Source organism: Labeo rohita, chromosome 8, assembly GCF_022985175.1.
Source record: "Labeo rohita strain BAU-BD-2019 chromosome 8, IGBB_LRoh.1.0, whole genome shotgun sequence".
Lineage (NCBI taxonomy): Eukaryota > Metazoa > Chordata > Actinopteri > Cypriniformes > Cyprinidae > Labeo > Labeo rohita.
This window is the reverse complement of record NC_066876.1, coordinates 27,860,506-27,887,453: the sequence shown is the minus strand read 5'-3', so window position 1 is coordinate 27,887,453 and position 26,948 is coordinate 27,860,506. Positions and strand designations below refer to the sequence as shown.

Here is a 26,948-nt window from a genome sequence, read left to right as displayed (position 1 = left end):
TTACCTTAAGGATGAAGAATTATTTAATTGTTTTAAATAAACAAATAAATAAAAGGAAGCATAAATAAAACAGATAATTATTTTTGTGCATGGCTATAATATTAAGCACAGCAGCAAACAATTAATCATCAAAAATCTTTATCAGCACATGACTAAGGCCAGAATTTATTTTGCTTTAGTCTTTCTCAATTCTAGCCACGGTCCACACCCATGGGAACTTCTCCGTATCACTGTACTTTTGTTCCTGGACAAACACATTTTGTGCAATATAGGTTTAGTTTGGTCACACTGATGGAAACATTTGAGGAACAGTGAAAGAGAAGTGCCCAGTCACATGTTCATATATATAGAAACTGAGAGCAAGACCTTATATATACAGTAAATATATACAGACATTTATTGATATGCTTTAGATGAGTGTGCACTTATATGACTCTATACACTACATTATTTTATTAAATGTACATTGGACAGATTAATTACACATGAATGTATTTACATCAGAGTAACATTCACAACGCAATTACGTAGCTCATGTATCTAAATATATATAAAGACAATATATACATGTGAATTATTTCCCACGCCCATTCATTTGATCTCACATATTCAACTAAGATGACACAACTCACCACTTGGGTAAAACATAATTTGTTTTGTTGTGGCTCTGTAGATTAAATAGTGCCACAGCATCGCTGCTAAAGCCAAAATGGACATTTTAAGGATCAAGAATGGTAAAGGTTCGGCCCGTCCTGAAATAGTTCTCAATCTCCTCCAGAGTCCGGTTTTTAGTTTCAGGCACACATTTAGCAGTGAAAATTATATTCACTACAGAGATGACACAGAAGAACAGGAAAGGTGCAAAGAGTCCATAGGCTTCCTATATGAAAAAACAAGATATATGTGACTATATGTATGAAAATATTAGAAATTGAAACATTTCAATAAAAAAATCAGAAGAAGCATAATCATGTATAACATGAGTATTATCAAGAGCAGCTTGAATTATCTCAACGAAGATCATATTGTTGTACGTGCTAAAGTTTAGTATCAGGTAAGTGAAAAAAATAGGTAATTTCCACTTCCTGTTTCTATGTGTGTAAAAATGAGATTTAGCTCACCACCACATGCATGAAGAGTTGTGTCAGAACGAAAGCTGTGATCCAGCTAACACCAACGCACAAACCAGATGCTACACCACGCGCGCCCAAGGGTAAAATCTCTGACATTAGCAGCCATGTGATTGGACCCCAACCCATTGCATAACCTGCATGGGAGAGTGAGAGTGATGTTATGCTGCATGTTATTCTACATGAGTATACATGGCTTTATCACTCCTAACTGATGTGTTGTAATAACAAGTTCAACAATCTCTCATTTATGAGATCCAAAGTAAAACCAAAACCAAACCAAAGTGCACTGGTCACACTGTGTATATAAACAAACTTCCTGAAACCAAGTAAACTCACCAAATATGATGACCATAGTGCTAATGAGAGGAATTAAAGTCACTGGATCAAAGGCAGGGCCCGTTGAGCCTACATAAGTGGTCTTCAACCCCTCTGTTACAGTAAGATTGCCATGGCTGCACGGTGTTTTGTGAGTGTACATGGTCATTGAAAGCATGGCTAGATACATCAAAAAACCTGAAGAAGAAAGATGTTTTTTATTGGTCTTATTACATTTACCAAATATAATTCTACACACTACTAATACACAAACCTGAGGTGAAGAGTAGAGCTTTTCGACCAGCTTTGTCCATCAAACTGGCTGCGATAGCAACAGACAGCAATCTAACAGCTCCCACTAATGCTGCATCATATTTTGGTTCCTGAATGGCAATAAAACGTTGTTTTTTTTAGATGGATAAATGTGCTTTCAGGTATTTCACAGTGTGAATGAATGAACTCTTTGAGACATACCAGTGATATAGCTGTCATGTGGAAGATGGGCTCCAGATATACCAGAATTGGGGTTATACCAGTCATCTGCTGCAGGAATCTCATGAAGACTGAGATTAGAATTGGTTTATAGTATAAAGGTGTTTTAAGATCACTCCATTGTGTGCCCTGTTGGAGAAAACATGGAGAAGTCATTTATATTCTATTTTTTATATAATGCATATTTGATTTTTTTAAATTCAAATAATAATTGGCATAAATTTTAACCAACAACCTTGAAATAGGTTGTATAAGTCATGTTATGCTATTATGCAATAAAAATGTCATTTAAAATAATCAGTGCAATACAATTGATCCCATTCTCTCTTATTGAATTCTATTTGCATGGTCTTTTAATTCTACGGCAAAACCACCCTGACAACATGATGTAATCCACCGCAATGTGCCTTTTACCTGAGACTTGATACTGCGCTCAATCTTATTGAACTCGGTCATGTAATCAGAATTGGGGCCTCGGAGCCATTCGAGCGATTTAACTGCTCTTGCTCTGTTTCCTTTCATGATGTGGTAACGTGGGGAGGTCGGCATGAAGCAAAGAAAAGTCATCATGATAACGACAGGGATCTCCCCAACCACAGCCAGCCACCTCCACGGCAAAACCAAGCCTGGAGAGACAATAAAATAGCTTCTTTATAAAGGACATATAGGATAATGTACCTGAAAAAATGCTTGGAAATTCTTTAAAAAGCATGTTTCATTATACAACCCAAAACAACCCGAGAAATATAAGCTCTCTCACCAAGAGCGTAGAGTGCTAGACTTCCAAAGACAGCTGTGATCTGAGGACACGAACCCAGCGCACCCCTCACAGATGGGTGTGAAATCTCTGACACATACACCTGTGTGAAAAGCCATTAGCTGATGGTAATGAGAGCTATTAGGCACAAAACATTATGACGTTTCTTTAATTATAATCCCATATGTTACATGTAGGGTATATCTAACAATGTGTTACATAAACACATATTCATTTATCAGATGCGTTTATCCAAACCAACTTTTATCATTTGAGAAATAATTCGGATTCAAATTAATACAGGGTTTATGCAGGTAAATTTTACATTTTCTATGTCAATATATTATTCAAATGTAAATGAGTTGTACTAGCAACACTTCAAAGCCTGATACAACTTCCTATTATCTCCATGAAAAATAGCTTAGGGCTTCAATACATCTGCTCCCAAACACTAGAATATAAAAATAACTTTTATTGAACCAGATATTTGTTCTTGTTTGAAACAAACTTACTTTAATTTGTTAAATTTCTCAGAAAACATAATTATATACTTTTATTTTGAATCTTAAGCAAATGTATCTTAATTTAAGGACATTTAGATATTTGTATCAAACAGGAGAAAAATACTGAGGAAGATCATTTTTAGCAATGCATGCAACACTTAATGCCATGACTTTAGCAATTTAAAGCAGAAGTCTACTTCCAGAAAAAAAAAAAATAATAATCCAAGGTGTTCATGTCTTTCTTTCTTCAGTCATAAAGAAATTATGTTTTTTAAGGAAAACATTTCTGGATTTTTCTCCATATAATGGACTGCTATGGTGCCCCGAGTTTGAACTTCCAAAATGCAGTTTTAATGCGGCTTCAAACGATCCCAAATGAGGTTGTAAACAAAAAAAGTTGACAAAAGTCCATTAAATGAAGAAAAATCCTGAAATGTCTTCCTCAAAAAACATAATTTCTTTACGACTAAAGAAAGAAAGACATGAATATCTTGGATGACAAGGGGGTCAGTACATTATCTGAAAATTTTTGTCCTGGAAGTGAACTTCTCCTTTAAGACTTTTTGCCCTGATTTAAGACCTTTTAAGACCTCATTTCTCATTTATTCGTAAATTAATGGTAACACTGTATTTGTTTTTGCGTGCAGCCAGCAGACATGTTTATTGTCAATATTTCTTATTTTTGTACTATTTTATGCCTCCCAGCATTTTATCTCATAAGATTTAAATTAGATTGCAAACTTACTAACCCTAGTGAAAAATAAATATACTAAAATGTATTTGAAATTTCATGCTAAGTATACTACAGATACATTTACATATTTATATACTTAATAAAAATACCCTGCAATTGTACTTTTGGTATACTAAACTGGTATACTTAAAGTCTGCTAAACTGGAACAACTAATTTTGTACTTAATGCACTTTAATTGTTTGGAAGTAGTGCTGAAGTCCAACTAAAGATATACTAAAGTACATTTGATTTTTGCTAAAGTGGAACTATTGCAAGTATACTTCAGGAACACTTTAAATATCTTGTATTTAAAAACTGATATTAATCATAGATTATACAATCCTCATCAATAGCGACATTAAAATACATTTTAGGCTTAATGATATGTCAGTAAATATGTTAATAGATTTGACCTATACTTAGTATGACATAAATGTGTTTTAAATATATAACTTTTTTACTTAGGGAAAAAACTTTTTAAAAAAATTACAATTTGCAGTGGCACTGTATAATTAATAGTGCTATATTTAACAATCGATAAACAAGATGGACTAACAGAACACTTACAGGAATGGATCCAGCAGTGATTCCACCAGCGATGCCAGTCAGAAATCGTCCCCATAATAACATCCAAAAGTTTTGTGCGGCCCCCATCACAAGAAGACCTATAACAGATGGTACTCCTGACAACATGATGCTTATTTTTCTCCCAACTCTGTCGTTCAGCACCATGGCACTAACGCCTCCCAAGGCTGCTCCAAGGGTAAAGATTGACTAATAAACAAAGGAGAAATTAGTTACAAATATGTATTTTTTCTGTATGTTTATACATCTCCCATATTTTTCTACACATTAATGGTCTTACACCAAACCATGATATCTGATGGATGTTCATTTGCAGCTCAGGGTCATCACCCTTTTGAAGCTGGGGGATGACAGGGGAGGGGAACACTAACGCAAACCCAAAATTGAAATTGCCCAGAACAGCTGAAAACACAGCAAGGAAGAGCTTTCCATGTCTAGAAAGTATAAACAAGCAAATAGGAGCATGAAACTCGTGAAATAAAGTTTCATTGTGACAATAAAAAAAATAAATAAAATAAAATAAAAAATCACCTGAATCGAGTTGGAGTGTTTTTAATTAATTTGGTGGTTTCATCCGGACTGTCTTCCATCTCGCCTCCGCTTCAGCCTGCAGACTGAATCGCTTTAATGCTCGAATGGGTTTAACTGAACGCAAATGAAAGTAAAAGCCCATTTTTGCAATCCTGGGTTTTCTAGATAGGGGACAAAAAATCAGGAAGAAAACGTCAGAACTTCCTCAACTGAGATTAGACTGATGTGTTAAGCAACCAGAAGTTTCCAGTCAGCAGCCACAACGCCATTCAGAAAGAGAAACTTTCAGCATAGACCAATGGGGCGACGAGACTCGCTTTTGACACTATCAGATAATTAAAAAAAAAAAAAAAGTGACTGGTAACGGTCGGTGTGACTTTTGAATCAATTTACTAAAATGGTTTATTTGTGACTCTTCGGCGTCGAGTTGTTCCCAGTAGGTGGTGATTCAAGTGTTAAAAGTGATTCATTGAATCACTCGCTAAAATGATTCATGTAAAACGAATCTTTCATGAATGAAATGTCTTATGCTTTATGAAAATGTCTACCACACTACATATTTAATAAGAAACTCCGTTAAGACCATCTATCTATCTATCTATCTATCTATCTATCTATCTATCTATCTATCGATCGATCGATCTATCTTGAAATAGGTTGTATATAAATTATGCTATGCTATTATTCAGTGAAAAATGTGATCAAAATCAGTGCAATTATTGCAAGTATTAAATTCTATTCCGTGATAGCACACATACATCACGGTGACGTCTATTTGACGACTTCATTTACATCTGGAAGACACATTTGTTCATCTGCAATAGGTCTATCGGACGTTTCCTATCTGAGGTCAAATAGACGTCTACTAGATGTCTTTAAGATGTTTATGAGTTACAGTGTATGTAAAACTGACATTTTGCAGACGTACGTCTGCCAGATGTTTGTACACAGCAGATGCTTTCCAGATCAAGTGATCTTTAACAGACATCTTGCAGATGTACGTGTGCTATCTGCATGACCTTTTAATTCTATGGCAAAACCGCCATGATAACATGATGCAATCCACCACAGTGTGCCTTTACCTGAGACTTGATACTCAGCTTAATCGTTGCCAGTAGGTGGCAACAAGTGTTGAAAGTGATTCAAGTGTTGAAAATGATTCATTTAAAAACGAGTCTTGTGCGAATAAAAAGTCTTATCCTTTATTAAATGTCTACTAGGCCTATTACATATATACTAAGAAACTCCATAAAGACCATCAATCATTCAATCAATCAGTCTATCTATCTATCTAGCTAGCTAAGTGATTTTACATGAAATACTGAAAACTGAATTCAGCACAGAGGAATTAATTGCAACAGCTACAAAACATTTATAAATTTATAATTTTATCATTTTGAGCAGCTAATTATGCCTACTTCGTTCCTTGAAATGTGGGACATATTTTTTTCATGTTTTAAAAGTGATTTAATTAATTGAAATTATCATTGAAACAATCGCTAAAATGATTCATTAAAAACGAATCCTTCATGAAATATCTTATGCTTTATTAAAATGTCTAGCTAGCTAGCTAAGTGATTTTTGCCATTCAACAACAATCTCCCGGCTTCCTCCGTTTGCTGTGGTTGCTATGACTACCTGAACTGTCCGCTCTCAGACCTCAAGCTACTTTTAGCCAATCCTGACGCAGGAGGCGGGACTTGAGAAGAAAAAAACCACGCCAGTCGAACCTCCCCCGCGCACGCGCCCTGTACTCTCTCCTTCTTTTATGTCTCGCGCTGTGGCCGCCTCCCGGTTTTGAGCAACACGGAACAACAAATGTGAAAAATTCAAACACAAACACTGTTTTTAGTACCCACACCCCCGTCTGTTTGAATATTCCCTTCGTCCCATAAATGAGCCATGGCGGTGAACTTCGGCAAGATCGTCGTGGGGATTTATGTGGAGATAAAGCGCAGCGATGGTGAGTTCATATTTGGGTCGCTTGTAACCGTCCGTTAAAGTCGTTTCCCCGGTTCGGCTAACGGATGCTAACGTTACACACAAAAAAACCTGACAGAAACGACATGTTTAGGTGGTCGGGCCTGGTATAAATCGATATATGGTGTTAAGTTCGGTCTGTTGGTGCTGGTTGCCGGGGTAGTTAACGAGCCTGTGTCAATCAACAGTGCAACTGTGGGTTTACGTTAGCCACCTGCTAAACCCGGGTGGAGTTTGTTTAGATGTGCGATCATATTTGGTTTAAACTCAGTAACTGGCTTACTTAATGTAGGTTAGTGGGGAATTATTTATGTATTGATTTGGTAGGGAATATAATCATGTAAATACTGTAGGGTCTAGGTTTATGTGGGTTAGCCATCTTAAGTCACTTGCAAATGAATGTTTTGTTTTACAGAACAGGCTGTAAATAAGTGTGTACTAAGGGAGGTTGCTGATTTCACTCAAGACGAGCTGGTTTGTTTACCTTGGTATTTTTGAGTCTTAAACCCAACATAAGTTTGGATGCCACTCACATCAGTCACTCATTTGTGGTTATAATGACATCTGAGAGTTTCTATAGTCATAATAATCTGTTTTGCAAGTATGATGATTTGAAGATGACAAGAAGCAAGTTCCTTGAAGTTATATGATGTCATTCTTTGGGTTCAAAGATTAAACTTCATCCTAGTGGTCAAAGGAAATGCTGACAGCTTGGGATTGGTTGCGTTATTATAGACCTGCGATCAGTGACTGATATGTAAATATGTATTTCCAGGATAAACTGATGTATATTACCAATATTCACACTTCAATCACTCAAAATAGAATCAAACAATGGCTTTCACATGTAAAGTAACCTGCATGTATTGTTTGGACAACTACTCAACTTTTTAATAAACAGACGTTTATATTCAGGTTAGAGTGGTTTATAGTTAATCCGAGATAAAGATGATTTTTCTTTTCCCATTTAGAATATCTACAACAACTTTATATAATAACAATAGTACTGCTACTACTACTAACTGATGTTTTTCTTATTATGTAAGAGTCAAACTGAATATTATGTTTTAAATAATTGTAGTTTAATGTTAGTACTGCATCAAAAGCAGAAACATACATTGGATCTGATTATTTGTTATGGACAACTAATCTGCATTATATTACAGAATTAATCTTAATCTAATTAAACAGGTAATCAAAGTATCAATTTCTGCTAATACTGTCTCAGTACAGAATATATTTAGTAAAAGCATAGTGTTGGTGTCTCGTGAGCATTCAGTGGCTTTTCATTGGTACTGGCATCAATACAGTTTGGAAGACTGTCAGAAGAGATCATGATTTTATCTCTTTGGGAAGGCTGCGTTATATTTAACTTCAGCTTGTAGCAAAGAAACAAGTGAGCCCGGGTCTGTTGACGTGTTAGACAAACCACTCCTGTCTCTTTGGGAAGTTTCGTGCATTGCGTAATAGAGATGACTTTTGACATGCTCTCTGAAGATGAACAGTGCTTGTGACATCTTTAAACAGAGGAGGTCTTTAACGTCATAAAGATGTGCTTTTACTTCAAACTGGGTCTTAACTTTTTCCTTTTGGCCTGATGTTGCATGCAGGGGTTTTAAATAGCTTGTTTTATGGCAGGATAATGTGTGCTTTTTCTTGCTGATGCCGCTGTTGAATAATTGCAGGGATGTTGACGTGTGAGTAGGAATAGCTCTGAATAATAGATACGGCACTGTTTGTTTTCAGTGATGCTCCGATACTTCTCAGTTGCTAATAGCACAACTTCTGAAGTGTCCGGAGAAGCAGATTTCTGTCGACATGTTATCTTGTACATAAACTTCTCATTAGTTTCCGTTAGATGTGTAAAATGTCAGAATGGATGCATTAATGTTTATAATTTGTCTTTCATACTTAGAGGTGTTGGGTTTCTTTCAGGGCGAATACACCAGGCCATGGTGACCTCTTTAAATGAAGATAATGAAAGCGTTACTGTGGAATGGATAGAAAATGGAGACACTAAAGGAAAAGAGGTAAGTCTAGCAGCCTCTCAGCTGCCTGTGTTTATTAATAATGGATAGAACAGCATTCTGGTGTTGTTCAAACTCTCAGATATTACGTGCCCTCAGTTAGTGGACACATGCTGTGTTTCTTTCAAATATGAATTATGTTATCATGCACCCTGCATGATTTGGATAAAAGTGATCAGATTTCTTATAATGTTCAAAGCTTGTTCTTTTTTTCGTACCAGATTGATTTGGAGTGCATATTCTCACTAAATCCAGATGTTGCTCCAGAGGAGGAGATTTCTTTGAGCCCTGTTACACCACCGCCTCCTACTCCTAGCTCGGTGAAGGTCAACAAAATCCCTAAGGTTTGTATGAGGCCAGAGTTAAATGTTGAACTTGAATTCTAATTGTTCGCATCTTTTGAACCTTTTTTGTACACTTGTTTGTTTACAGAATCGTAGAACTATTGCCCCGGGAAGGAGTGAAATCCCATCCAGAGACAACAGAGGTATATTTGTTGTTATGTGACTCAGGAATAGCGCTGCACAATAAATCAAATTAAGTTATAAACTGCAGTATGACCATGTGCAATTATTATTCTGCAAAGGTGGTTTAGGGAAAAAATATGGTGTGCATGTGCTGGGTGCTTCAAATGAAGGGGCGGCACACGCATGTGTCAGGCTCATATGTAGTGTTTTCAGAGAGTGCACACTCCACAAGCACTTCATTGTGACAGTACTCTGAATTTGTTATAATGTCCATTGGGAACCACCTTTTTTCCACATTTGATTAGTTCTAAACATTTTTAGTGCTTAAAATTACTATAGAAATCTGTTGTACGTAATGACATTAGAGGAGATAATTGGCTTTATGTAATTTTTGTGACTGGAAAGCATATTTGAAATATTACATAATGTTTTTATTCAGAAATTACATTAATGGACATTTAAAAAAAGCTTATTCTTGGAAAATTAGAATTTCCAAGAATTTAAGTCCAAGAATTTAAGAATTTAAGAATAAAAGTTGGCTAATATATATAGCCTTTAATGCTGATATAGTGTTAAATGATAAATATAAATAATAACAAATGGGTCTTGTAGACAAAAGAGGCAATTTCACCAGAAATGGACGAAAGTGCATATAAAAATATACACAAAATTAAAGTCTGTCAAAATAAAAGATTTATTTATTTCCAGAATAAAAATGTCCTGATAATTTACTCACCCCCATGTCATCCAAGACATTCATGTCTTTCTTTTTTCAGTCAGAAAGAAATCATAATTTTTTCTCCATATAGTGGACTTCAGTGGTGGCCAACATGTTGAAGTTTCAAATTGCAGTTTCTCTGCAGCTTCAAAGGGCTCTACACGATCCCAGCTGAGAAATAAGTGTCTTATTTAGAGAAACGATTAGACATTTTTAAAAAAAAAAAAAAAGCAAATAAATAAAAACGTATATACTTTTTAACCACAAATTCTCATCTTGCACTTAGCTCTGTAATACGCATATACGTCTATACATATTGCGTAGTCGCATTGGAAAAGTTATGCGTTGCGTGGTTACTATTTTGTCTGTGTACTTTGGTTCCAAAGGTAGGGTAGGGTGAAAAAGTCTGTCTCATATTTTCTCCAACTTCAAAGTTGTCCGACATTGGTGTTTTACCTTTTTTTTTTTTTTTTTTTTTTTTGGAAACTTCGGGGTCAAGCTAGTGCAAGACGAGGATTTAAGTATATACATTGTGGGTTTTTTTTTTTTTTTTTTTTAGAGAAACTGATTGTTTCGCTAGATAAGACACTTATTCCTCAGCTGGGACAGTGCAGAGCCATTTGAAGCTGCATTGAAACTGCAATTTGGACCTTCAACCCGCTGGCCACCGTTGAAGTCTGCTATATAGAGAAAAATCCTTAATTTCTTTTTGACTGAAGAAAGAGGGACATGAACATCTTGGATGACATGAGGGTGAGTAAATTATCAGAATTTTTATTCTGAAAGTGAACTAATCTTGGTTTTTATTGCCACATGAAAGATTATGAGAGACCTATATTGCTGTTGTATAACAAAATTATCATTTTCAATACAATTAATAGTAATTTAGAAGTTAGTTTTGTTACAAAAGAATAACTGATGTTAATGTTGAAATAAAATGTAAATTCACCCTTCACCTATTTATCTATTTTTTTAAATGTTTTTTATTGATCTTGCTGTAAACTATTCATTTATGTGCACATTTATTTTATTTTTATTTATTGATATTCGTAAAAATATCATAACTCAGTCATCCAGTGGAGAATATTGTCTCTCTGCCTCTGGTGACATATGCCGGACTTCTTCAATCATTTAGACCGCATAAATGCTACCCATTCTTACAGTTGATTACTGTAGTGCATTTAGATCTGCTTCTATGCAGTCAGCAACTGATGGACTGAACCAAGTCCCCCCCTCTTTTTTTTCAGAATCCGTTATACTCTGATGTAAGTTACAGTATGGAAGAAAAGATCTGTTGTAATTTTAACAATTCACAATATTTGCTGTGTCGGCATGTTCAAACAAATAGTGTTTTACTTATAGTGACTGTTTTACTACATATCTCAGCATACTAAGCTGGCTGTTTCAAAACTAGGTGAGCTGTCTACCTAAGCAGCATTTTTGTGCATCATAGGCATGTTTGAGTGCTCCTGTGATGCCTCAGTTTTCAGACATAGGCTCTGTTTGTTTGAGATCTGTGATTTGCTGACCCTTATGTGTCCTGTTTTAAAGTTGGCTCAACTCGGGGACGGCCGGCCCAGCAGCAGCAACAGCCAGAATCAGCACCCCCTCCACCAGCACAACAGCCCTCTCAGCCCACACAGAGCCAGACCCAAAGTCAGCTATCTCAGCAACAACAAAATGGTAATATGACACTCCTCAGTGCTTTTCAATCTGTTCCTGTCAACCCCCCTTTTCCCTACAGGAAAACGCTGAAAGCCGGACTGAGGTCTCCTCCACAGATCATGCATAAAGAGAAAGCATCCTTTTAGAGTCTGAACTTTGCAGTAAACCTAAACCTTGCTCGTCTGTCTGTATCTTGGCTTAGATCTTGTGGGGTGTGGTTTGGCTATCCCAGCCGCCCCTCTGAATGTCAGTGACTGTTTGTGACCAGGCAGGCTTGACCTGACTCTGAACCTCCCTGATTAATCCTCTTGCTTTGAATTTATGAAGCTTACAAGAGTCTGTCTGCTGAATTAATCTGGAATCAAAATGCTCAAACTGTTTTCTATGTGCTGCATGATGCTGCACATCGCTGCACATCGCTGCACATCCTTTGGAGAGAACTACAGTTCTTCCTGACTGGGTTGGTTTGCCTGTTTAGCACATGGATGGGGCAAAATTGATTCACAGATATGTTGCGATTCTTTTAGAATTGCAATTAAAGGAATAGTTCATCTCTAGTAATTCACCTCCAGGCCATCCAAGATGTAGAGTTAGTTTCTTCATCAGAACAGATTTTGGATAATATTAAAATTGCATCACTTGTTCACAAATGGATCCTCTGCAGTAAATGGGTGCCATCAGAACGAGAGTCCAAACAGCTGATAAAAATAATCCACAAGCAATCCACATGACTCCAGTCCATCAGTTAACATCTTTTGGAGAGGAAAAACTGCATGTTTGTAATAAAAAAAAATCCATCAATTAAGCTTTTGGACTTTTAAACTATCACTTCTATTCACAAGTATATAATAGCATAACACTTCCTCCAGTGGAAATGTACATTCCCGTTGTCGTCTCGCATCAAAATCCACCAACATATTTGTTTAGTTAGTAACTGTTTTGGACTGTTTTCACTTTTAAACTGTGCTTGATCTGTGCATATTTCTCTCCTGATTCAGATGAGACCACTTTTTCACTGGAAAAAGCAATATTATGGATTAAAAACACCTTAATTAATTGTTTATTACAAGCACACAACATTGTCTAACAAACAATGATATCACTGTTAACAATATACACACACACACACACACACACACACACACACACAAAACACACAAAAATTGCCTTCCAAGTAAGAACTATTCCTTTTAATCAAATCATAAGGTTTCTAAAGATTTCCACCCCTAGTTTGGTGTCACATGATGAGTCAGTGTTCAAACTGCACACTGTTTTTGGGTAGATTAAATTAGTCAGGTGAATATTAATGCCTTCATTATGTGGCCTAATCTTTTGTTCCTTGTTCTGCTGATATTGTTGTTTGCAAGCAATACCAGTAATGTAGGGTATGTTGTAGACAGCAAGTGCGCATAGATAAATGACTTTGGAGTCTGCTTAGAGAATAGAGCTCTTTAACATGGAGAGGGCTGTTGGCGCTACCATGTGCCAGCTGCCAGAGGCTCTGGCTTGCCTCTATAGCCACTCTGTCTACACACATACACACTTATATTAGAGAGAGATAGAGAGTGGGAGGAGGCGGGCTGAAAGAGAGGAAGCGGTTGTTGCCTTTGTTAAAATGGGATTGTGTGTCGCTCTGCTCTCTAAAAGCAAGGAGGAAGTCGAACTGTGTGAAGGAAGTGGAAAAACTGCAGGAGAAGAGGGAGAGACGGAGGCTACAGCAACAGGAACTGAGAGAAAAGCGAGCACAGGTAAGTCATCTCATTTTTCTGTCATTGTATCTTTCTGCCTCATTTCTCAGCCTTTAATTGTAATGCATTTGTCAGGTTTGACTAATAGATTATTAAACCTGGTGGTGTTTCTGTTGTGAATGTGCTTGTTTTGTTTTAAAGGAAATTGATACAACGATTCCAAACTATGAAATACTGCAGATGATCCGAGACTTCAGAGCAAGTTTGGACTATCGACCGCTAAACACGACAGATTTGGTAGGTGTTGATGAATTAATGTCTGGGTCATATTTAAAAAAAAAAAAAAAAAGAATTAAATAAGTAATTTATTTAATGAAATTTAATTTAACAAAAACGGCCATCATGTATCAATATTTATTCCTTATTATTTTTATTAGGGGTTGAAGCACATAGCGCTGAAACCCTATTGTAATTGTTAGAATGGTCATGGATCCGCAATCTCCACGTAAAACTGATCGTGCAGACCAAAAGGTAAGTTGTAGAGACTTGAAACTTGGAGGGATGGCAGTACTCACATCGCTGCCAACGTCACCAAGGCTCACTCCAATTGGCCTGATGGGGGTGCTACAGCAGTCAAAAGTACGAAATCATTCATAACTCCTAAACCATCACTCATAGGCTCAAGTGTCTTATGTTCTTTATTTTACGAAATTTTCGGGTATTTTGCTAAACCTACTTTTGCAAAGTAGTCCTAGGTTTTTCACCTGATCGGAACCAAATCAGTGCACAGAGATTTTCTGGAGAGCGAATATCAATAATTATCAAAAAAAGTGAAACTTTCGACTCACCGTCACAAAGGAATGCCAAAAAGTTCTTATGTTAAGTGCTTATGTAAGAGCTCAATCTGAGGTCGCAGGACAAAAATCGCAGGGCTTGACCACTTGGTGGTGCTATAAGAGGGAAAAAAAAACAAAAATGGCTGTACCTACGCTACTTCCTATCAACATGAAAATCACTGTGCACGGTCTTGATCCAAAGTCGGATCGAAACTTGTTTTGACTCACGGCCAAGGGTTTGTGCATCGCACAGTTTTTTACACATACACACGATATTCGTATCATATAACATAACTCCTCATTCTGGACAACTTTGCCTCTTAAACCACTGCTGTCAGTCAGTCGTTTGTGAAATGATTGAGATGATGTAAAAAAAACTATTTTTGCGAACTAGTACTAGGTTTTTTTACTCAGTTTGGAAAAAAACACTGCAGTGCAATTCTCTGGATTCTCTAGGTCAGTAATTATCAAAAAAAGTTGAAATTTACCCTTTGGGAAGCTATAAAGGGGTCGTTTACTAAATGGGCCTGTCCAAATTTACCCCAAATCCTATAAATCCTAAAGGAAAACTCAAAACTTCACGAAACGTGTTGAGCACATAAGCAAGCATGCAAAGTTTTAAGGACATCGGACCAGAGCTGGTGCTATAACAGTCATAAACATTACAAAACAATATTTCTATGGTAAATTACCTTTATTTGCAAAAAAAGGCTTGCTACATAATGTCTTTTTTCATATGTGCTTAAATGCCTTAAAGCGCTTGAACCCCGGTAATCGTTGCTTGCAGCTATGTTATTATTATTACTATTATTGTTAGTTAATTTTTTTTATTAATTATTTCTTTTTTTATTGTAATGATTATTCAGATTTTTTTTCTCAATTTGAGCTTTGGGGGGAATATGACCCAGACATGTTCATGTCCATGTATTTGAGATTCACCTTTTAATGAAGATGATAATAGCAATACAGAAAAAATGATAGTGTATAATATATTATCAGTAAGAAAAAAATATAACAAGCAATGTCTTATGCTTCATTTTCGGATGTTAAGTAAAATATTTTATTGAAAGAAGTAAACCATGATTCATTTTTTGACAGATTGAGGAGCACAGAATATGTGTTTGTGTTAGGAAACGACCCCTCAATAAAAAAGGTAATTCTTCAGAAAGTAGTATTTTTTTTTTTTTTTTTTTTTTGGTATGTGATTGCCTTATGTGTGTTGTAATTTATTCTCATTTGTGTTGTAGAGTTGACAGTAAAGGACCTAGATGTGATCACTATTCCAAGTAAAGATGTTGTCATGGTCCATGAACCTAAACAGAAGGTGGACCTGACTCGATACCTAGAGAACCAAACATTCCGCTTCGATTATGCCTTTGATGACAGCACAACAAATGAAATGGTTTACAGGTAGAGGATGATTTCATTCATTGCTCATTAATCAAAAATCTTTCTCTAAAATTAGGAATTAGTCACTTTTGGAGAAAAAAAAAAACCTTATAACTGTTCTTTCTGCAGGTTTACTGCAAGACCCCTTGTGGAAACCATCTTTGATAGAGGAATGGCCACATGCTTTGCTTATGGCCAAACAGGAAGTGGAAAAACTCATGTAAGAAATGTTTATTTCATATCAATCAGATTTTAAAAGTTGTGTTTGTACAGTTTTTAGTTTTTAAAATGGCCACAACTTTTTTCTTTTTTTTGCATGCAATGATGTTCAAACCTCTGGGATCAGTAAGATTTTTAAAGTTTCTTATGCTCATCAAGGCAGCGTTTATTTGATTAAAAAAATACAGAAAAAAGTAATTTTTCTATTTTAATATACATTAAAATGTAATTTATTCCTGTGATCAAAGCTGAATTTTCAGCATCATTACTCCAGTATTCAGTGATTTCAGATCCTTCAGAAATCTTTCTGATTTATTATCAGTGCTGGAAACTGTTCTGCTGCTTAATATTTTTTTGGAACCTGTTATATTTTTTCAGGATTTTTTTGATGAAGAAAAAGTTAAAAAGAACAGCATTTATTTAAAACAGTGTATATTCTAACAATATACACTACTTTTCAAAAGTTTGGGTTTTTTTTTTTTTTTTTTTAATTTAATACTTTTATTCAGCAAGGATGTGTTAATTTGAAAGTGAAAGTGACAGTAAAGACATTTTTAACTTTTTATTCATCAAAGAATCCTGAAAAAGTATCACAGGTTCCAAAAACATAACAAAACATAACAAAAATAACTAATTCCAATATAGATAAATCTAATAATAAATCAGCATATTAGAATTATTTCTGAAGGATCATGTGACACTTAAGACTGGAGTAATGGCTGATGAAAATTCAGCTTTACATCACAGGTATAAATTGTATTTTAAAGTAAATTAAAACAGGGACCATGTAGAAGATTTTCATTAATCTTGGATCAATATAAAGCATAGAATTATGCCTATGCTTAAGAGGATATTATTCTACTGTTATCATCTGACTATGTGTTGTAACTCTGTGAAGTGCTATTGATCAACCTTCAGGAACTCATATATGGTAAAAAGAAGAAAAAAATACCTTGTCCAAAAATACAACAGTGCATATATGGAATGCTGCAACCAACTTCAGGATGTATATATGTGTGTTTGAGACAAGACTCTGGAGTGGTGTTCGAACATTACTCGGCCTTTTGTTAACTTGTTAATAAAGGTCTATCTTGCTTCAAAACCTCTTCAGAGCAATTTATTTTGAGCAAGGAAAATTCTACAACAACCATTATTTTATATTGTAATAACATTTCACAATATTATTGCATTTTTCTGTATTTTTGATCAAATAAATGCAGCCTTGACAAGCATAAGAGACTTAAAAAAAACATTACAAGTCAAGATCCCAGACTATTCAACAGCAGTGTATATTAGTGTAATAAGATATAAAGTTAATTGATTGCTTTGTGTTTTAGACCATGGGTGGAGATTTTTCAGGAAAGAACCAGGATTGTTCAAAAGGAATCTATGCATTAGCTGGTAAATGATGTTTATTTGGTCCTATAATTTCTTTAATCTTGTTCTTTTAAACAAACTTACTCATATACATGTTGTACACAGCTCGAGATGTTTTTCTCATGCTGAAGAAACCAAACTATAAAAAGATGGATCTTCAGGTTTACGCAACTTTCTTTGAAATTTACAGTGGAAAGGTAAGTGGATCTGAGTAACATTCACTTTTTGTTCATTGGGATTTGTAGAAATTTGTGCACATTTCTAGGTGACTTTTCATTTCACAAATTTTGTCCTTTCATTGATTTATTTTTGATGATCAAGACTGGTGTTTTAGAAAATGGATGACTTACGGATGTGCTAAAGCCTATTAAGTCTTTCAAATTCTTTTTCTTCTTTAGGTATTTGATCTGTTGAATCGCAAGGCTAAGTTACGTGTACTAGAAGATGGGAAGCAGCAGGTGCAAGTGGTTGGGCTTCAGGAGCGTGAGGTCAAGTGCACCGAGGATGTCCTCAAACTTATTGAAATAGGGAACAGTTGCAGGTAATGCTCAATAGGTAAAACAAGTTCACTGAATATTTCTCTAGTTATTTGCTGTTGTTCATTTCATAATCTTTTCCTTAACCATTCATGATCTTTGATCTGTGATTTGTCCACACAATGTCTTTATGCATACAGTCAAGGTCAAAAGTTTACATACACCATGTAGAATCTGCAAAATGTTGATTATTTTACCAAAATAAGAAGGATCATACAAAATGCATGTATTTTTTTTTTTAGTAATGACCTCAATAAGATATTTCACATAAAAGGTGTTTACATATAGTTGACGAGAAAATAGTTGAATTCATAAAAAGGACCCTGTTCAAAAGTTTACATGCACTTGATTGTTACCTGAATGATCCACAGCTGTGTTTTTTTGTTTAGTGATGGTTGTTCATGAGTCCCTTGTTTGTCCTGAACACTTAAACTGCCCACTGTTCTTCAAAAAAGTTCTTCAGGTCCCATAAATTCTTTGGTTTTTCAGCATTTTTATGTATTTGAACCCTTTCCAACAATGATTGTATGATTTTGAGATCCATCTTCTCACACTGAAGACAGCTGGGAGACTCATATGCAACTATTACAGAAGGTTCAAACGCTCACTGATGTTTCAGAAAGAAACAGTGCATTAAGAGATGGGGGGTGAAAACTTTTTTAATTTAAAGATCAGGGTAAACATGTAAGTAGCTTCTGCAGGGTAGCACTAAATAAAAAAAAATATAATATTTAGGCAAAGTAAGAAAAATGTACACGTCTTCATTCTCACATCTTCCCCCGTCTCCTAATGCATTGTTTCCCTCTGAAGCATCAGTGAGCGTTTGATCATTCTGTAATAGTTGCATATGAGTTCCTCAGTGTGCAAAGATGAAGCCCAAAGTCATACAGCTATTGTTGGAAAGTGTTCAAATACACAAAAATGCTTAAAAACCAAAGAATTTGTGGGACCTGAAGGATTTTTCTGAAGAACAGCGAGCAGTTTCACTGTTCCTGACAGAAAAAAGGGTCTCATGAAGCAATAATCACTGAACAAAAAAACACAGCCATGGATCAATCAGGTAACAACACAGTAATAAGGATCAAGCGTATGTAAAGTATTGAACGGGGTCATTTTTATAGATTCAGCTATTATTTTCTCTTGTGGACTATATGTTTTTATGTGAAATATCTCATTCAGGTCAGTACTACACAAAAAAACATGAATTTTCTATTGTCACTCTTATTTTGGTAAAAAAATTTAACATTTTGCAGATTTTGCAAGGTGTATGTAAACTTTTGACCTCAACTGTAAGTCAGACACTCCTGACTTAAATTTCGCCAAATTATCTTCCATTTTAGGACCTCGGGTCAGACCTCAGCCAATGCCCACTCATCCCGTAGCCACGCCGTCTTCCAACTCATTCTACGAAGGAAAGGCAAGATGCATGGCAAGTTCTCACTCATTGATCTGGCGGGTAACGAACGTGGAGCGGACACGTCCAGTGCTGATCGGCAGACTCGTTTAGAGGGAGCCGAAATCAACAAGAGTCTGCTGGCTCTGAAGGTCAGCACCTTAAAAATACCACCCAAGAGTAGTGGTCAGCAACTCTTTGGTTATGAAGTGCCGTTTGGAATTTTCCTAGTTAATCACTGTGATCTTGCATGTCCCATGTGTTAGGAATGTATCAGGGCTCTTGGCCGTAATAAGCCTCACACTCCATTCAGAGCGAGCAAGCTCACACAGGTCCTCAGAGACTCATTCATCGGTGAGAACTCCAGGACATGCATGGTAAGTTTGATCTAGGCTATTTTTTGTGAAAAATTGGGATTTGGCTAAGTTTACCTTTGCCTGTTAGCACGGCTCTAATTGTGATTGTTCTCTAATTAGATCGCCACCATTTCTCCTGGCATGGCTTCCTGTGAGAACACGCTGAACACTCTGAGATATGCCAACAGGTGAGGACTTAGCACCTCTAGCTAACAGAAGTTAGGTAGCCAATGTATCTTCTAACTGTTTTTAAGAAATTTTTAAATCTCAATCTAGTTGTTGTATTTACCAATGAGTTGGAAGTGCCAATGGGGAAAAAGTGTTGTAACTATAAGTCTCTCCTGATTGGCTGTGCTCTTCTCTCTCTGTCTTGCTGTTTTTCTTTTCTCTGTCTTGACTGTCTTCAGAGTAAAGGAGTTTGGGATTAGTCCCTCTGACATCCCCTTCTCTCAGGGGGGAGGAAGTCGTTCTGAACCCTCTCCTACCTATGAGTATGAGCACATGTCTATGCAGCTTCCCACTTTATTCGTAGTCAGATACACTGCAGCAGTGTTGGGGACTAACTACAACTAGTGGTAGAAGTTAATAACAATTTTCATAGCGTAATAGTAGCCAAACTCTTTTTGAAATCTAGCTTTTTAATGAACAAGCATTTTTCCCTCAAAACAAGCAGTGAAAAAAAGACAACCCTGTAAGTCATTCTTTTTGTTATACTGTAGAGTCTTAAAGGGATAGTTCACCCAAAAATGAAAATTCTGTCAATAATTACTCACCATCATGTCGTTCCAAATTCATCTTCGGAACACAAATTAAGATGTTTTTGGTGAAATCCAAGAGCTTTCTGACCCTGCATAGATAGCAATGCAACTGACATGTTCAAGGCCCAGAAAGGTAGTAACGACATCAATAAAATAGTCCATGTGACATCAGTGGTTCCATGAAAACAAAAATAACAACAATTCTCTTCTCTTCCATGTCAGTCTTGAAAGTGAGGGTGTTTTATTACATATATTACTGTGCTTGTTGTGACCTTTGAGATGTTCACTGTATTAGTATCTAGGACTGCCCTCGACTAAAGATTTTTCTGGTCGACTAGTAGTCTTTCATTTTAAACATTAGTCGACTATTAGTCGCACGTTTATTAATGAACCATATAAATCATAATAATGAGCCTTTAGTTGTCTACATAGCCTAATAAGCGCTCAAGCTCACATACAGCTTGCCACAGCGCACCAGCAGATATAATAATTATGAATGTGTCTTACATTATGAGTGTAGCTTGGTAATCAGTTTCAATGTAGCTTCCCCAACACTGCTCAGTAGACAACCAACATCCCGTGTTGGCTTGCAACCAATGCATGGAAGTACTCATGCACAGCAATGCATATAACCACAGTCTGTTTCATTTTATTAGAAACATTGGCTGCACTCACGTCTCACACTAATGTTTGTGCTTTTGGTGTAAACATTTTTCATTTCCCCTTCTTTCTGCTGCCATTTCATTTCTCTAACCCTGGGAATGTCTGGCATATCTGTGGTGCTGTTGTCCTTACTTCTCCTTTTGAAATATAAGTATTAATGCACATAAACACTGTACATAATAAAAATGAGATGACACCATAAACAGTTGCAGTAGCTGCACAAATTGCTGCAATTTATATACCAAACTGCACCGATGGGAATTGTGATGTATGCGTTTTTTTGGTTTGTCATAAAATGTTTGTTAAAAGCATAAAATCTTTAAACATTTTTAGAATAATGTCAGGTTCTGTTTTAAAGTAAGGTAAGAGTATGCAGAGTCGCAGCCAAAACAAGCTCAGTTGAGTCCTGTGACCTGTGCATGGTGTCATTTAGGTCAGCATAGCTGCTCTAAAAACATCATCATAAATGCTGTCAATCTGTGCATTTAGAGTGAAGGAGCTGACCGTGGATCCTAATGCTGTGACAGAGGGAGTCCGCCCCAATGTCAACGCCGTCAACGCCATCAACCAGCTGGACATCATGGATGAGGAATGGGAACTGGGCAACTCCCCTCAGAGAGATGACCTCAAACTGCTCTGTGAACAGAATGTAAAAACACATCTGTTCCTAGTACTTCTTCTTTAAAATGCATGCATAGTGATACAGTAATGTCAACCTACTTCAGTGATACTTTTTAGAAGTGTAATTTGTGACCAACTGTTACTGTCTACATATATAAATTATATTATTCTAAAGCCCAAAGTATACTTCACTTTGTACGCATTTGTCAGACGTGATTTTCGCCGTCAGGATAGTAGGCGCATACTGTACACTTAACACACGATTTTTGTAACTGCGCGTACGCCACCAGAGTTTTGTACGTGCAGGTCGCACATGCTCGTTGACATTATTTTGCAGTAATCAGTCGTTCCACAGGATGGCAACACTGTCCCGGGCCGTTTTCATAGAGACGTAACAACAACAAAATAACAGAGACTGCAACAACAACAGATGCTCACATTGACAAACACTTGTGAGCGAGAGGGTATAAGACAGTTCAACTTTGTTTTTAAACAGTTAAAAAATATTTGGTCATATATTATTGGTCATATAACATATAGGAGAATATAGAGCAGACACTGGACATGGATGAAGCTTTCTAGAGCGTATGTGTCGACCGTCCGCGTTCAAGCATAACATCAAATGGAGTATATTTTGAAAGCGTACACGTACAAATACTTTGGGCTTAAAAGTCACTTGATAAATTTATTACATCTTTGCTAAATATCGAAGATATAGTTTATCCAAAAATAAAAATTACTCCATGATTTACACACCGTAAAGCCATCCTAGGTGTATATGATTTTATTCTTTCAGGCGAATACAAATGGAGTTGAATAAAAAAAATGTCCTGGCTTTTCCAAGCTTTATAATGGCAGTGAATGGGTTTTGAGATTTTGAAGTTCAATAAAATGCATCTATCCATCATAAAAAGTACTTCACATGGCTCTGGGGAGTAATAAAGGCCTTCTGAAGTGAATCCATGCGTTTGTGTAAGAAAAATATCCATATTTAACACTTTATAAGATGTAATCTCTATCTTTTTCTAACTGATTTGTAAAGAAAAATGTCAGATGATTTTGATATAAGCCAAGAGAAGACTGGTTTTCCTTTGCTGTAAACAAAACCCAGTTCTCGTGAGACTAGCATATTCTCCCCAGAGTTTATGCTACAGCAGCATCCTCCATCTTCTGCTGGAATGCCACTCTCTTGACAATTAGCAGAAGCTAGAGATTATGCCTTATAAAGTTATAAATATGGATAATTTTCATACAACAATGCATCAATTCACTTTAGAAGGCCTTTATTACCCCCAGAGCCTTGTGGAGTACTTTTCTTAACAGATGGATGCACTTTATTGGACTTCAAAATCTCAACACCAATTCACCCCCATTATAAAGCTTGTAATAGCCATTTTTAATATAACTCTGATTGTATTCATCTGTAAGAAAAAAGTTATATACACCTAAGATGGTTTGAGTGGGAATTTTGAGTGAACTGTCCCTTTAAGTATTAATTTCTATAGACCAATTTGGAGTAGACGTTACAGTTACATCACTTGTAGCTGTGCATGCATTGTGGTGGCACAAAAACACTGATAACAAGTGGAGTAAAACAGGAAAAACCCAAGAAATAAGAGAAAATATATTGTGCCTTTGGATGTCAGAATCTGAATGCAAATCATTTTTATAGAATACAATCATCAAAAATGCCATTTGAACACTCTCAGAAAAAAAAAAGTACAGTTCCGTTGCTGGGGCGGTACTCTAAGGTACAAAAGTGAAAATGTACATCTTTGTACCATACCTACCACTAAACAGTACATATTAGTAACTTAAAGGAGAACTCCACTTCCAGAACAACAATTTACAAATAATTTACTCACCTCCTTGTCATCGAAGATGTTCATGTCTTTCTTTCTTCAGTCGAAGAAATTCTGTTTTTTGAGGAAAACATTTCAGCATTTTTCTCCATATAATGAAATGATGTGGTGCCCCGATTTTGAACTTCCAAAATGCAGTTTAAATGCGGCTTCAAACAACCCCAAATCCGGTTGTAAACGATCCCAGCCGAGAAAGAAGGGTCAACTTCGAAATCGTCCTATATCGCTGTTTTACCTTTTTTGTTAGGGGTGTTTGATCTTCCTTGCATGTTCACATTGCAAAGACTGTGTCTGTATTTCTGCAGCGATGTAGGATGATTTTTATATGATTTTTGAAGTTGAGGGAGAAAATACGATTGGAGTTTTTCGACATACTCTAACTGTCAGTAGCCAGAATACACAGAGTTCATGGAGAGAAAGGCAAGACAAGCATTTGAGATTAAAAAGTATTTAAATTCTATTTTTAAAATTAACAGATCTGAAAAAAAGAAAAACCTTCCTAACAGTTTTCCAACTAATTATACCTTTTTGTTTTCAGTGCAGATTGTGGGATTTTGTATTATACTCTCATAAAAAAAGGTACAGTTCTGTCACTGGGGTGGTACCCTAAGGTACAAAGTGAAAAGGTACATCTTTGTACCTTACCTACCCCTAAACAGTACATATTAGTACCTTAAAGGTACATATTAGTACTTTAAAAGTACGTATTTGTACCTTTTCACTTTGTACCTTAGGGTACCGCCCCAGCATCAGAACTGTACCTTTTTTTCTGACAGTGTACTTATATTTATATGTGCCTATAAAGGCTTTGTTTTTGTTCTGTGTATTTGTGCTTTATGAAGCTAATTACTGCATATCATTTATAAGCATAAGCCTTAAACCACAAACAGGAAAATTAGGAAGGCAATCGATTTGTCTCAGTCTCCTTTTAGATATTGTGGACCTAACACCATTAAAACTTTCGATGTAGGTAGGCTAAAAGCTTGTGTTTAAATATTGGCAGGAAGAGGAAGTCTCCCCTCAGCTCTTCACGTTCCACGAGGCGGTGTCTCAGCTGGTTGAAATGGAGGAGCAAGTTCTGGAGGACCACAGGGCTGTGTTTCAGGTGTTTATTCCTCTTAAGATCACTCTCACACTGATACGTTCAGTCCTGAAACTGAAGGAGCTAATTGTTAATAATATTCACATTATATGTGCTGACAGGAGTCTATCAGGTGGCTTGAGGATGAGAAGGTTCTCCTGGAAATGACTGAGGAGGTGGACTACGACGTGGACACCTACTCTTCTCAGCTCGAGCAGATTCTTGACCAGAAGATTGAGATCCTTATTGAGCTCAGAGGTAAAGCATCCTCTGGAATGTTCTTTGAGTTTTTCCTTTCAGCATTCCCCTTATGGAACGATTATTAATGGATGTGTGTCTGCTCGCATTATCAGATAAAGTGAGGTCATTCCGTTCTGCTCTCCAAGAGGAGGAACAAGCCAGCAAGCAGATTAACCCCAAGCGGCCCCGTGCGCTGTAGCCTGGAACACGTTCGTGGAGAAACGACAAACACAAGAGTCCTGTAGGCTTCTTGATAGTATTCAGAAGTATTCTGAACCTTTCCTACTTTCACATGTGAAATAAAGCGTTAGGTAATTCTCTTACAAATCAGCAGAGGATAAAATAAGGGGATTTTTTCATCATTAAAACCCTTGGTGAATGATTCTGAGGAAAGCTTTAGAATTTTTTTATTAGTATCGATTTTATTTATTTACTTTTTCAGTGTAGGTTATGGGTACAGACTTGTATCAGTTGATACTCACATGTTCTACCCTTTGGGGTTTATTTTGTTTGTTTGTTTTTTAGTTGTACCACTGAAATCCTTTCTTCAAAGTTGTTCTAAATTGTATGCATGAACACTCTGCAACAGTTTATCACTCCGTTCCTAGCATGACTGACTTGGTTCATCTGCACTTTAAATAACCTTGTTTTTCGGGGGTCCGTTTACCGTACTTGGCACGGTGTATGTCTCTGTTGATTGGCTGTTACAGCGTTTTACTCTGTTTCACCTTGCCATTTCTTGAAGGCGTAATAGATGAAGTTTAATACTTTCTCAAAGAAGCATTAAATGCACTGGGAGAAAATTCTCAAGGTTAATGTGAATGAATGTGAGAATTGCCAGCTGTTAGTTTTGTTGGATTATCAATGACCGCTGTCCCTTTTCCACATGATATTCTCTTTGCCGTCTCTCTCATCCGTTTATCCGTAGAATGCTTTCGTGCCATATCATGTTTCCTTGTGAAAAGGAAGTTAACAGTCCACCAACTTAGTGTTTTGTTTTTAAAACTTCCCAACATTCTCACATCTTCTATTAAAATTTGTAAAATGTAATAACTTACAGCAAGATTTCTCATAACACATAGGGAATACCACTTATCCGCTGCTGATGTTTTCAGTGTTGGCACCTCTCAATTCAGTGGTTGCTAAATAAAGAATGATTCGACAAAATTCTGCCTTTTCATCCTGTTTACTGACTTTCTGTTTTGATTTCTGTTTTTAAGAATACTTAAATTGTGATTTCATTTGTTTGTAAAAATAGAGGAGAGTTTTATTTAAAGACTGTGGTAACTTTGTCCAAAAAGGGAGGAATGAAAGTATAAAAAGTTTAATAAACAAGCCAAGGTTAATACAGTTAACTAAAGCCATAAACTGTTACTTGAAATAAAATTTAATTTAATAAAAAATAGAGGAAAAGGGAACATTTTTTATTTTTTCAAAACTGAAAAATAAATACAAATTAAAAACTATTGACATAAAACCTAATACAAATGACAATAACAAAATTACTAAAATATATATTTTTTAAATCTAAACATAATTCAACATAAAAATAAATATAAATATCTTAATGATACTAAAATAACACCGGACTCTTCATACTAGAAGCAAAAATACTCTTGTCTTTTTGATATTTGGTAAGTCGTTGGCTAATGGATGCAGTTCCATAGTTATTGGCGTAGGGGGCGCTGTTTACCATTATTTCCCGTTAAGGCAAGAAAAGGGTGTTTGGATAAATAAAACAATCCCCAGTTTTCTTATATTCAAGAAAATATTAAAATCTATATTCAATCTTTTTTTTTTATCTCCTGTAACAAAAAGGCAAGTAAAACTTTGAAGGTATACTTTTTGGTGTTTTTGTATCATTTTTATTTGATAATTTATGTTTTGAGGCATAAGAGTATGTTTATGGTTATGTGATCTGCTTATTTATTTTATTTTTGTAATTTTCTAAATTATATATTTATTATTTATTTATTTAGTGTTTAATTAAATTATATATATATGTGTGTGTGTGTGTGTGTG

At 35.9% G+C, this 26,948-nt stretch overlaps 2 protein-coding genes across 3 annotated transcripts; one reads left to right on the top strand and one right to left on the bottom strand.

Moving 5' to 3' along the window:
* Positions 1–6: 6 nt before the first annotated feature.
* slc2a6 (solute carrier family 2 member 6) lies at positions 7–5,271 on the bottom strand. The gene is made up of 10 exons (XM_051116445.1): positions 5,051–5,271; positions 4,800–4,953; positions 4,502–4,708; positions 2,701–2,800; positions 2,355–2,566; positions 1,923–2,069; positions 1,723–1,831; positions 1,470–1,646; positions 1,122–1,267; positions 7–880 (listed from the first exon to the last, which is right to left on the bottom strand). The coding sequence occupies exons 1-10, from the start codon at positions 5,107–5,109 to the stop codon at positions 719–721; spliced, it is 1,473 nt and encodes a 490-aa protein (XP_050972402.1). The 5' UTR covers positions 5,110–5,271; the 3' UTR covers positions 7–718.
* A 1,522-nt stretch (positions 5,272–6,793) lies between these two features.
* kif2a (kinesin family member 2a) lies at positions 6,794–25,450 on the top strand. 2 transcript variants are annotated; one of them, XM_051117397.1, is made up of 21 exons: positions 6,794–7,013; positions 8,966–9,060; positions 9,279–9,401; positions 9,490–9,544; positions 11,794–11,925; positions 13,555–13,655; positions 13,797–13,892; positions 15,530–15,584; positions 15,679–15,841; positions 15,950–16,040; positions 17,377–17,440; positions 17,522–17,613; positions 17,815–17,957; positions 19,293–19,497; positions 19,612–19,722; positions 19,822–19,889; positions 20,109–20,192; positions 21,612–21,771; positions 24,609–24,710; positions 24,809–24,944; positions 25,040–25,450. In XM_051117397.1, the coding sequence occupies exons 1-21, from the start codon at positions 6,953–6,955 to the stop codon at positions 25,123–25,125; spliced, it is 2,223 nt and encodes a 740-aa protein (XP_050973354.1). In that variant the 5' UTR covers positions 6,794–6,952; the 3' UTR covers positions 25,126–25,450. The 2 variants fall into 2 exon arrangements, with proteins under 2 accessions (XP_050973354.1, XP_050973355.1); XM_051117398.1 differs by lacking the exon at positions 20,109–20,192 and having other exon boundaries at positions 6,795–7,013.
* The last annotated feature ends 1,498 nt before the right edge of the window (positions 25,451–26,948 follow it).